This window comes from Equus asinus, chromosome X (genome assembly GCF_041296235.1).
Source record: "Equus asinus isolate D_3611 breed Donkey chromosome X, EquAss-T2T_v2, whole genome shotgun sequence".
NCBI classification, from domain to species: Eukaryota; Metazoa; Chordata; class Mammalia; order Perissodactyla; family Equidae; genus Equus; species Equus asinus.
In genome coordinates this window covers 55,604,856-55,616,755 of record NC_091820.1, presented here as the reverse complement: position 1 = coordinate 55,616,755, position 11,900 = coordinate 55,604,856, and the positions used below count along the sequence as shown (strand labels likewise).

The 11,900-nt window shown below is 44.7% G+C and overlaps 1 protein-coding gene across 1 annotated transcript; it reads right to left on the bottom strand.

Annotated features, from left to right (window-relative positions):
- Positions 1-8,487: 8,487 nt before the first annotated feature.
- On the bottom strand, positions 8,488-11,538 carry LOC106827658 (OTU domain-containing protein 6A). Its single transcript, XM_014835608.3, has one exon. It carries the CDS (start codon positions 10,742-10,744, stop codon positions 9,878-9,880), a length of 867 nt encoding a protein of 288 aa, XP_014691094.1. The 5' UTR covers positions 10,745-11,538; the 3' UTR covers positions 8,488-9,877.
- Between the last annotated feature and the right edge of the window lie 362 nt (positions 11,539-11,900).

The window sequence follows — 11,900 nt, the reverse complement described above, 5'->3', positions numbered from 1 at the left end:
TCTCCAAAGAAGATATGCTGATGGCCAATAGGCACATGAAAAGATGCTCATCATCGCTGATCATCAGGGAAATGCAAATCAAAACTACACGAAGATATCACCTTACACCCGTTAGAATGACAAAAATATCTAAAACTAATAGCAACAAATGTTGGAGAGGTTGCGGAGAAAAAGGAACCCTCATACACTGCTGGTGGGAGTGCAAACTGGTGCAGCCACTATGGAAAACAGTATGGAGATTCCTCAAAAAACCAAAAATAGAGAGTGCCCTTTCTTCCTTCGGGAAGAAAGGCCCCGGGCCATGGTTCCTCATAAAGCTTTGTTTAATTTTCTCTTGCTGTTCTGTCTCATGTGAATTTAATTCGTTCTCCAGCCAGACGAACCCCCATTTAGGGAGAGGAAATGTCCTCCTCCCCTACAGTTTTGGTGTAGTCGGCAGGATGAAATTTCACTGGCTGGACACTGCTTGCTCCTGGACTGCTGTGGCCGAGAGATCCCGGACCCCTGACGAGAGCCGGCAAGAGAGGAATTCGTGGAAAAGGACTCTGACACTTACTCTGGAATACAGGTTTCTGATAAACTTTCAGATCATAGAACTGAACTCTGGGTAAGAAATTACAGAAATCTAATGGAGAAACTGATGACCTCATAAAACTGCTAACAGAAGATTAAGATCAAGAACTGATTATACAGGACTGAATGAACTGAGGATGATTATAATTTTTTTATGACTTTTATTTGAAATATTGTTGATTTTTTGATGTTTTGTTTTTTCAGATTCAAGAAAATCTTTTTCTCTTTTTTCTTGTGCTATGACTTACAGCAATTTAGTGAAATTATACCTTTGTGAGCAAAACTGAAACATTTATCTTTTTCTCCCTACCTGAACCCTCCAGAATTTGGAAACTCTTTGTGAGTATGGTTATTTCATGGCAATATAGCTATTTGCATAAGTTCAATAAGAATCTGTTCTCCTTATAACAGGACACGTTGGTTATCTTGCCAAAGCTTTGACTGGAATGTCATATTTGAGAGAAACATACAGACTCGGATATGACAACACTGCCTTTGAGGAATAAGGTTGACTTTGTGAAAATAAGCCACTTGGAAATATGGGCCTGGTACCTTGTGTATAGAGATTCTGGCAATCTTACCTGGTAAGTAAGGAAGCTTGCTTATCTGGCAGATGTAAGGAACCTCGGAATATTTTGGGGGACCTCAAGAAGAGAGGAGTCCACCCAAATCTGTAGGTACTGCAGGCCAAATCTGACAGCAAGTTCTTGGCTTGGCTTTCCTGGCCTCGAGAGGTCTTTAAAGTTCAATCTGAGATTCCTCATAAAAGAATTCCAGCAAAGCAGATTTAAGAGCCTGTACGATCAATTGCTATTCTTGCTGCACTTATGTAAATAATTGGGCCAAGTTTCTTGAAACTAAACTTATTTTGCAAACCAATTAGTCTTAATTTGGCTATCTTTGGTAAAAATGAGGGTGATTTTAGAGAGAAGAACTATGTTTCAGTGAAAAACTATAATACACATTTGTGGATCTTAGATCCTAGTTTTGTTAATTGTGTTTGAGGTTTTTTTTTCTACCTGTGAACTGGACTGGATCCTGAATTATTCTACTGAAATATCTGGTTACAAATCTCCAAACTAATGTTTTCAATTTTTTTACCTCATTTTCATTTGGAATCATTGAGAATTGAACCTGCTCTTTTTCCTGAATCCTTGCTAACTAAAGCTGAACAACTTGATAGAAACTTAAGAGAGATTCCTGTCTGTTGCTGTGTAAACTGCAAGCCATCTGAAAGCCTGATGACATCATCAGAGTCCTTTCAAGCTACAAAAGATGCTTCACTCTGACATAAGAAGTCTTCTTGACTGGCTGTCTCCCGGACTCAGGAAGTACTTTATAATTTGCTCCAAACATTAACCTTGTTTTTCTTTTTATTTCCATAGAAATACTTATTAAATACCTGACTGCTTGCTTCCAAAATATAGGCCTAACTTTGGGAGCCCACTTGCATCGCCGCCTTCTAAAATGACTCTAACTGGACTAATCTATTACCAGGACTAAGAAATGTGTTCAGTGACATGAAACAATCTACCACTCAGCTTCTGGACTGTGAAACTTTAAAAAGTTTCAAAGGCGGGACTGTGGGAACCTAGAATTGGCCACCCCAAGATATGTCTCTTTGGCATCAGGATTATTTGAGGCTGATTGCTTTTGATAAACTGGGACAGGGAAGGAGGCTCTGAGGAATGGAACTTGCCCTTTGTTAGGACACGTTTACATTTGTAAGGTAAATCTCTATCTGTAAAAGGTGCCTCCCTCTCTGTACCAGGAAGAAGAAAGGAGATGACCTACTCTCCAAAAACTCTTAATCAATACCAAAGGCAATTACTTAAAATCTGCATTTTATTGTGCTAGTCTGGTAACCTCCTGTAACTGACTTCCCTCCCCCTCCCAATGTTGGCATTCCTTAAGGATTAAGCATCTTTCCTTAGGCTAGGAACTGATTGCTGAGCTCACCTGTGACCGCCCAGCTCCAGACAATTGACTTGCCTCCTGCTACGCCCTCTGAGACAGCAGACCACTACCTGCTGTGTCCATCAAGCACTGTGCCGACAGGGCAATCTTGTGACTATTGTGGGGAGGGACATTTCAATCACATGTGAAACACCCCGTTTGGGGGTATATAACCACTGTCCGCACCCCACTTCTTCGGTGCCCTTTCTTCCTTCGGGAAGAAAGGCCCTGGGCCATGGTTCCTCATAAAGCTTTGTTTAATTAAAAAAAAAAAAAAGCTAAAAATAGAACTACCATACGATCCAGCCATCCCGCTACTGGGTATTTATCCAAAGAGCCTGAAGTCAGCAATCCCAAAAGTCCCGTGCACCCCAATGTTTACTGCAGCACTGTTTACAATAGCCAAGACGTGGAAGCAACCTAAGTGTCCAGTAACAGACGAATGGATAAGGAAGATGTGGTACATATATACAATGGAATACTACTCAGCTGCAAAACAGAACAAAATCATTCCATTTGCAATAACATGGATGGACCTTGAGAGAATTATGTTAAGTGAAATAAGCCAGCGAGAGAAAGATAATCTGTGTATGACTCCACTCATATGAGGAATTTAAAACTATGGACCAAGAACAGTTTAGTGGATACCAGGGGAAAGGTGGGGTGGGGGGTGGGCACAAAGGGTGAAGTGGCGCACCTACAACATGACTGACAAACATTAATGCACAATTGAAATTTCACAAGATTGTAACCTATCAATAACTCAATAAAAAAAAGAAAAAAGAAAAAAAAAAGAAAAAAAATTATTCCAGAGCAAAAAGAAGAAAAGAGACCATCCTAGTGTTTAGAAAGTTTTTCCTATTTTTTAGATCATACATAGATAAAATTTTCTACTTAAAAATTCAACAATATAATGGATAAACAAACGTGGTATATATAGACAATGGAATATTATTCAGCTTTAAAAAGGAAGGAAATTCTGACATATGCTACAACATGGATGAAACTTGAAGACATTATGCTATGTGAAAAAGGCAGTCACAAAAGGACAAATACTGTGTGATCGCACTTACGAGGTACCCAGAGTAGTCAAACTGAGAGACAGAAAGTAGAATGTTGGCTGCCAGGTGCTGGTGGGAGGGAGGATGGGGCTGCTGCTGAAGGGATACGGAGTTTCAGTTTGGGAAGATGAGAAAATTCTGGAGATGGGTGGTGTGGATGGTTGCACAGCAACGTGAATGTAGTACTTAATGCCAGTGAACTATAAACTCAAAAATAGTTAAAATGGTAAATTTTATGAGAGAGACATATATATAACCACAATGACAAAATTCAACTATATAGAAGCATATAGTTTAACAGTAGAAGCTCACCATCTCCCTCCTTCCACGTATCCATTTCTCCCCCTCTCTCTAGAGGAAATGATTCAAATAGATAATCCAAAATTTATTCAACTAGCCCTTAGGGAAGAGACTTAGATTGTATCTAGATTTTTGCTTTGACAAGTAATGCTGTAATGAGCATTCTTGAAACACAATGTTGTATAATACATACATCCGGAGCAAAGATCCCTGGGTGCAGATTGCTAGGTCAAAAGCTACGTGCGTTTTGTTTAGTAAGTTAGGTTTAGATTTATTTTCTTATTAATTCATATAGCTCCAAATATCAGACATTCAAGAGATTACACTGAAAAGCCCCCTCCCATCCTTTTCCCTTGGCAACCTGATTTCCCTCCTCAAAAGCAACCAAGGTTATCATTTTTAATATATGCTTCAGTCATGCACAAGCAAAACTGTATATTTATATCTATAAAAGTATAAATGATAGTAGTTTATGCACTCAAAATTTGATAGCCATTGCCAAATTGCCCTCCAAAGAGATTGTACCTGTTTACACACCATCAACAATATTTGAGAGTGCCTGTTTCTGCATTTCTCCGTCAACACAGCCTATTTTCAAACTTTACTTCTTTGCTAATCTGACTGCTGCAAAACGGTATCTCATTTCATTTGTATTTATTTAATTTGTAACATTATGAGTAAAACTGATGTTTATTAAAGCTGGGAGACCATACCTGCCTCCCTCTCCAGCCTCTTTCCCACAACTCCCTCACCTCTCACCTCTATCTTCCGGTTCCACTGACAGGAAGACATCGTGTTTTTTCACTCCTGCCTCCACTCTGGCTGTGTTCTCTAAGAGCTCCTCCTAAGCCTCCCTGATCCCCCCGGTTTGATGAGGTGTCCCTCCTCTGAGCTTCCTTCCCTCAGGTGCTGGTCATGCTGCTGCTACTTTCTATCTTCCTGTCTGCCGCCTCCACTACATGGTGAGGGCTGGGACTGGATCTTTCATCTCTCTGCCTCTATTGTTTATCACCACTCTCTTCAGTAAATATGGAATGAACGGATGAATGGACAGCTGGTAGCTTCAGATTTACGTCACCGGATGCAGTTATTCCTGGTGACTGACTGAAAAGAGATTTGCCCTCTTTTTTTTCTTTTTGAGGAAGACTGGCCCTGAGCTAACATCCCTTCCCATCTTCCTCTACTTTATACGTGGGACGCCTACCACAGCATGGCGTGCCGAGTCGTGCCATGTCCGCAGCCGGGATCCGAACCGGCGAACCCTGGGCCGCTTAGAAGCGGAACGTGCTCACTCAACCGCTGCGCCACCGGGCAGGCCCCAAGATTTACCCTCTTATCTTAAAGAATGTAATATATGTGGAAGGTGGCACTTCAAATCAATGGTGAAATGATGGATTATTCAATAAACGGTGTTGGGCTAACTGGTTAATTATCATAATTGGGGAAAGTCAATTTATGTCCTTATACCAAAGGAATTTCCAAATGGATATGTTAAATATAGATGAATATAAAGAGGAAGCATTAAAAACCTGAAAGAAAGTATACATGAATATGGATCCAACCCCGGGATGGGGAAGCCCTTTCTAAGTATGATACCAAGACAGAAACCGTAAAGAAAAAGATTGATAGATGGATTCCAGTACAATTTAAACTTCAGCATAGGCAAAAAGTCAGAAACAAAACTGAAAGGATAATAATGTACAGGGAAAAAACTATTTTTAAAAAATATCTGACTGACAGGTGGAAGGACATATTAAAAATCCCTAAGAAAAAAACAAACTCACCCATAGAAAATTGAGCAAAGTGCAGGAACACTCAATGAATTAAGAATTATTTGTTCCTGCACGAATGAAATAAGACATGCTAATAAACACTTAGAGGAATGTTCCACGTCACTAGTAATCGACAAAGGGCCAACTAATACAACATTTTTCACCTAACAAATTAGCAAAGATGATAATTTTCAGTGTTGGCGACTATATGGGAAAATAACACTCTCGTACCCTGAGAGTGTAAATTGGTGCAATCTTTCTGGAGGGCAATTTACCAGCACGCATTCAAAGCCTCTCCTTCTGACCTAGATCACTTCTAGAAACCTTTTTAAAAGGAAATATTCAGAAATATAGACAATGATTCAGCTACAAAGATACTACGGTGACATATTTATAGTAATGAGAAACTGAAGGCAATCTAAACGTCCAACAATGGAATAGGATAAGTAAATTACGGCACATTCACAAGCTAGAATGCAGGCATTAAAATCATTGTATCGAAGACTGTTTAAGGACACAGGGAAATGCTTATAATGTATTGTTAAGTAAAAAAAAAAGTAGCTTGAATAGAATGATACCAGTTTTACTTTTTAAAACACGTGTGCTTATGTGTTTGCGTAGAAAGGCCTGGAAGGAAGATACCGACTGGCCTGAGGAGTCCCTGCACACAGGCCTCCAATAGGCCACTTCAGGGGAGCTCCAGTGGCTTCTGCTCTCACACTGCAGTCCAGGAAGCTCTGGTGGCAACAGCTGGGGCAGACAACCCTGGGGGAGACTCTGCTTCCATCACAGGACCTGTGAGAAGGGGCCAAGTGGCCCCCAAAGTCACCGTAGACAAAATCAAGGGGTAGTTGCTGACACAGCTGATAATGTTATGTCCTTGGTTGGGCTCCTAGATAGCGATACTAACAGTAGCTAACATTTATCACTTTATATGTATTTTCATTTAATGCACCATCTCTAAGACAGGTGTTAATTGTCCCATGTTACTGATAAGAAAACTGAGGCCCACCTCACAAAGCTAGGAAGTGGGAGGATGCGCTGGGCTTCAAACCCAGATAGGTGTACGTTATTTTTGGCTGCTATGACAAAAGGGGAGAGGGCATGACAATGCGTAATAAAAAATAGTAAGTGAATGAATGAAAGTTGCTTTTGGAATTGGATCCCTTTGGGTACAGTGCCCCATGGCTTTTGTACAAGAAATTGCGCAGAACAGTCACTGTCTTCAGTGACTGTGGTCACTGCTACAAAAGTGAACAGACTGCAAATCCCTTACGTCCCGCCAGATACCACAGTGAAGGCCCCCTCTTGGTCTGTGCTCTGGGACTGGTTAGGATCTGGCCTAGGTTAACTCTTCCATCTCCTTACAGCTGAAGGCAGACTCGGTGGAGGCAGCTGGGACAGGCCCCAGTGAGACCTTCAGGGTTCCCGAGACAGGAACAGTTATTTCTCTCATACTCAAGAGACAAGCCTGTGAAATGTGACTTTGCTGTCTTTGGTACCTTCTGCCCAAGAATTCCTTGGGCAGTACCAGGCCCTCTTCTCCCTACCCCCAGCAAGGGCCACATTATCCAGGCAGTGCCCTCTTCACCAGCCTATGCCCTCTACCCCAGTCAGGGTCCCCGGCTCGCCCATGCCTCCTTCCTCAGCCAATACCCTGCCCCCCCACCCCCCGCCCAGTCTGGACCTTGTCCCTTGCCAGGAATCCTCCCGCCGCCAGGCTCTCTTTCCTAGCTTGTAACCCCCCTACTCAGCTGGGTCCCCTTATCCATCAAGGTCCCCTACCCCAGCCCTCGCTTTCAACTTGTGCTCCCCTCCCCCACCCAATGCAGCCCACTCCAGTAGGGCACCCTTCCCATTTCTAGAGCTCTTCACCAGCCTTTGCCATGGCCCCAGTCAGGCCCCCTTCATGGGCCTGTGTTCCACACCCCACGCAGTTCCCCTCCTCTAGCCAGGCTCTCTTCACCATCTATGCCCTGTTCCCCAGCCAGTCCCCTTCCTCAGCCTGTGGCCACCCGCCCCCCCCACCCCCACCCCCCACCCAACCTGTTCCCCTTTCTCCTGCCATGTCCCATTCATCCTCCTAGGCTGACCTTTTCCGCAAATTTTCACCCTCCTTCCCAGCTGGGCACCCTTCCAGATTAGGCCTCCCTCCCTGGCCTATTTTCCCCTCTCCAGGCAGTGTCTTCATCCCTACAAAAGGCTCTCTTCTCACAATGCACCCAAATGCCCGGTTTCTGCAGGACTGCGTCTTAGCCAGCTGGCTATCTGAAATTTATCTGACACTCACATTTATACAGTGAGCTATTGGCAGGGTTTCCATATTTGTATTTTGGGAACACTTCCACACCGCCCCCCCCCAAAAAAAAAAACAGTGGCACTTCTTTCCCTCCTGCAATGTAGCCATGGACTGGTGAGTTTTGGGAAGTGGGAGTTCTTTTTCATGCATAGTAATGAGAACATCCTTAAATGAAATCATTTCGTGATGTCTTTCACTGAGTGAAACCTTAACTCAGGACCTAAATCCTTCCCTGGAAAACACTCCACTCCAGGCCACCATCAAGACCGCAGGCCCATTCCTCCTCCTAAAAGCCTCATCTGTGACCCCACTCCTGCTCCCTAACCCTCCAGCATTCCTTTGCTGAAGTGGATCCTGGAATACGAACTCTATACGAAGTTAGATACACAGAAACAGAGAACTAGGTATTTTTTAAACTGCTTTAATTGTTTAAACATAATATTTTTTTTATTTTTAAAGTTCATATATTTTATTTTAGAACATTTGGTGTTACAAAGAATTTTTTAAATGAATTTAAGCAACTTCACTGAAATACACAATCCAAAGATTAAGAATTTTTAAATTGTGTACTGAAAATCATTTCACTTTCACTACTATTTGGCAAATTCAAGACACCAACAAGTCTCAAATATCAACAAAAGCACACTGCTCACTTTTTTTGCCCCATGCCGGTTGTAGGTATGACAAAATGGATTAACATTTTTTAAAACATCTTTTTAATACTTCTCTATCACTAAGAATTAAGGAAAATTACTAAATTCGGATCTTTCAGCCTTCACATCAGTTGTAGATATAACAAAGTGGATCAACTCCATTAATACTTTAAAAAATCTTTTTTAATACTTTTCTATCTCTAAGAATTAAGGAAAATTATTAAATTCACATCTTTCACATGTCACACCAGTGATAGATATAACAAAGTGGATCAATTACTTGAATAAAGCCCTACCCTTTTGCGTCTCTGAGCACAAAGGAAACTCACTAGCTCACACGTCCCTGACAGGGGTTAAGCTACCTGTCGGTTTGTCTCTTTTTGCTTCACACCAGTTGTAGATCTAATGAAATGGACGGACTCCTTAACTCAAGTCCTGGCTCTCCCTATCTTTAACAAAAGAAATTAAGTTGAGATCTTTCGCACCTTCAAGTAACCCTTCTCTAGCCTATCAGTTTATGTATCCTTACTTTCTACACTTAACGCCTACATTAAACGTCTAAATTTAACAAACGCTATTACTGAGAATTTTGCAAACATCTAAAGAACTAAAATTAATTCGGAACAACACAAGTTTTTATGAAAAAACAAAAAGTAGTGGAGGAGGTCTCGTGCACGGCTCACGACGTCTCCCGAGTGACCCGGCCGAAGGACACGCGAAGCCCGCAACAGTCCGGGATGCGCTGGTTTCTAAAGGACTAAGCACAAGGCGTTCACACGGCCTCGCGGGCACTAAACTCCAGCTTCAGCTGAGGAAGGCGACACAGTCAGGGCACAGGCTGCAGATCCCAAGCTAAACTCAGTTTCCTCAGGTTAAGAACGCCATCAAACCAAACTTCCAATTTCAAATCCCCCCCCCCCCAACCAATTATTTGCAAGGTGACCAATTCTCATCGATGAGGGAGGCAAAGACCCTTAAGGGCAAGAAGCGGCGAGAACTTATCAAACTCAGTCCCCTCGGAGAGCACCGTGCAGGCGCTCTCCTGGGGGGGGCAGGTCCCTCGCCGCCGGAGCAGCAACAGAGGCGCCAGAGCGGCCGGACGGCGGCGGGGAGAACGCGAGGGGACGCTGAATTTTGAGTAACAGAAAGAAAACAGAGAAAACCGAAGAAAAAAAAACAGAGCCTACTGAGGAGATGCGGCGGCGGCTTCAGCGGCGACGGCGACGGCGACGGCAATGGTGGCAGGCTCGGTGGCGCCAGGGCCTAGAAGAGGCGCGGGGCGGCGCCCCCGACGGCGCCGGCCTCCAGCGGCTTCACCGAGTTGTAGTGCTCCCCGAGGCTGCAGGAGTAGCGCAGGTAGACGAGGGTGAGCGGCTTCTTGGCGTACTCCTCCCCGATGACGAGGACGGGAGAGTAGGCCTGGATCACCTCGATGGGGGTCTGCAGGACGTGCGACAGGGCCCTCAGCTCGAGCTGGCCTCCCCACAACGCGCTGTGCACGATGTCGTCGCAGTAACTCAAGAAGCTGTCGCGGCTGTAGGCGTCGCCGGTTTCGGAGTAGCTGAAGAAGGGCAGGAAGTCGTCGACGTGCTTCCTCAGGTAGTTGGCGGTGCGACGCCGCAGGCTCTCCACGGTCACCGAGAACACCAGCTGGTCTTGGATGGCGCGGTACATGCAGTGGCCGTCGGCTGGGATTTCCTTCATCTCCAGATTTCTGGCCTCCAGGATGGCGGAGAGCTTCTCTTCCTCGTCGTCGTGGCGGAAGCCGGCCTGACGCTCCGCCTCCACCTCAGCGATCCTCTCCAGGCGCGCTCCCTCCGCGGCCGCCCTTCGTTCGCGCCTTCTTTGTGCCTTTGCGAGGCGGGGAGGCTGGTTCTCGAGATCCATCTTGGCAAGATCTTCAGTGACAGAATCGAGGTTGCTGTCATCGGGAAAACTCTCTTGGAACTTCTCCAGCTCCTGCTGGTGCTTCTGCTCCATCTCGGCCTTGAGGCGGGCCACGTCGAGGAGCAACTGCTTTCTTCTCTTCCTGTCGCTCTTGGGGACAGAGTTCTTCATGCTCTGGATGCGGGCCTGCAGCTCTTTCTTTTCGCGGTAGTGGCGTCGTACCATCCGCTGTGAATCTTCCATGATGTTAATCTAAGTTTGGGGGAGCTAAAGTACCGGCTAGAGTTCTGACTAACAGCGCAAACCGCAGACAGGCTACGCGCCTCAGCCTCCCCTGTCTGCCGCACTCTGTGCGCCTCACCCGCCCGTCGTCCTCACCTTATTCACGGCCCTCTCTGCCATTGGCTACTGTCTCTCCATGGCCACGCCCCCGAGCACGCCTGGCACTACGATTGGCTGTTGGGAGACCCTGAATACGCCCTTTTTAGACCCCGTAGCAACGGTTGCTTCCAGTTTTAGCGAGATTCAAATCTCGCGGGTAAGATCCCGAGGGTTAGATCCCGCGAGTTATCCCACCTTTACGTATTATGTGCAGCAATTGGGCTTGTAGACCTTTTTCATGAACTCTTACTCCCGGCTTCATTTCCAAGCCTGAACACAGTGCAGACTCTAGTCGTGCCTGAGAATTACATGACAAATACCATACCACCAGCTGAATGTGCTCTGACGTTGGACTTCCCGTTTTGCCTAGTGTTCAGGAGGCAATGTGGCTTTCTACGATTTTTCAGATACCTTGATTGGCAAACCCTTAATTTTGTGTATCAGAACAAAGATATTTCCTTACGTTCCTGGGAACATAGAGTGCTTTCAGTATGGGCTTCAAATCCGCCCTGTCCCATTTCAGTGTAAGAAGGCAATAGCTGCTCTCCTTAAAGTCATTCTCTACAACCAAGCAGACCTCTTAGCTTGTGCCAACAGAATGCACCTACCCTAAACACCCTTCTCCTGGGTCCCCAGCTTCCAGAATGGGCTCCCTAGGATGCCCAGGAAGCACAACAGCCGGCTTTCATCAAGCCGCTTCTTTCTGATTAGTTTGAATCTTTAGAAGTTCTAAAAAATAAAATAAAGCTCCAAACTCTTTCAAATACGCTCTCATCCTGCCTCACCCTGCTCATCTGCATCTTGAATTCCCAAACAGGAAGGCCCTTGAGACCCCCCCCCCCCCCCGCCTTGTTACAAATGAGGAAAGTGGACATTTGTCCAAGTTGTTGCATATATCAAAATTTCACTCCTTTTTTTATTGCTAAGTAGTATTCCATGATATGAATGGATTGTAGTTTGCTTAACCATTCACCTGTTGAAGGACATCTGGGTTGTTTCCAGTTTGGGGTTATTGCAA

Excerpts from the sequence above, each read along its gene's own strand:
- LOC106827658 (XM_014835608.3), bottom strand. The coding sequence starts at position 10,744 with ATGGAAGATTCACAGCGGATGGTACGACGCCACTACCGCGAAAAGAAA.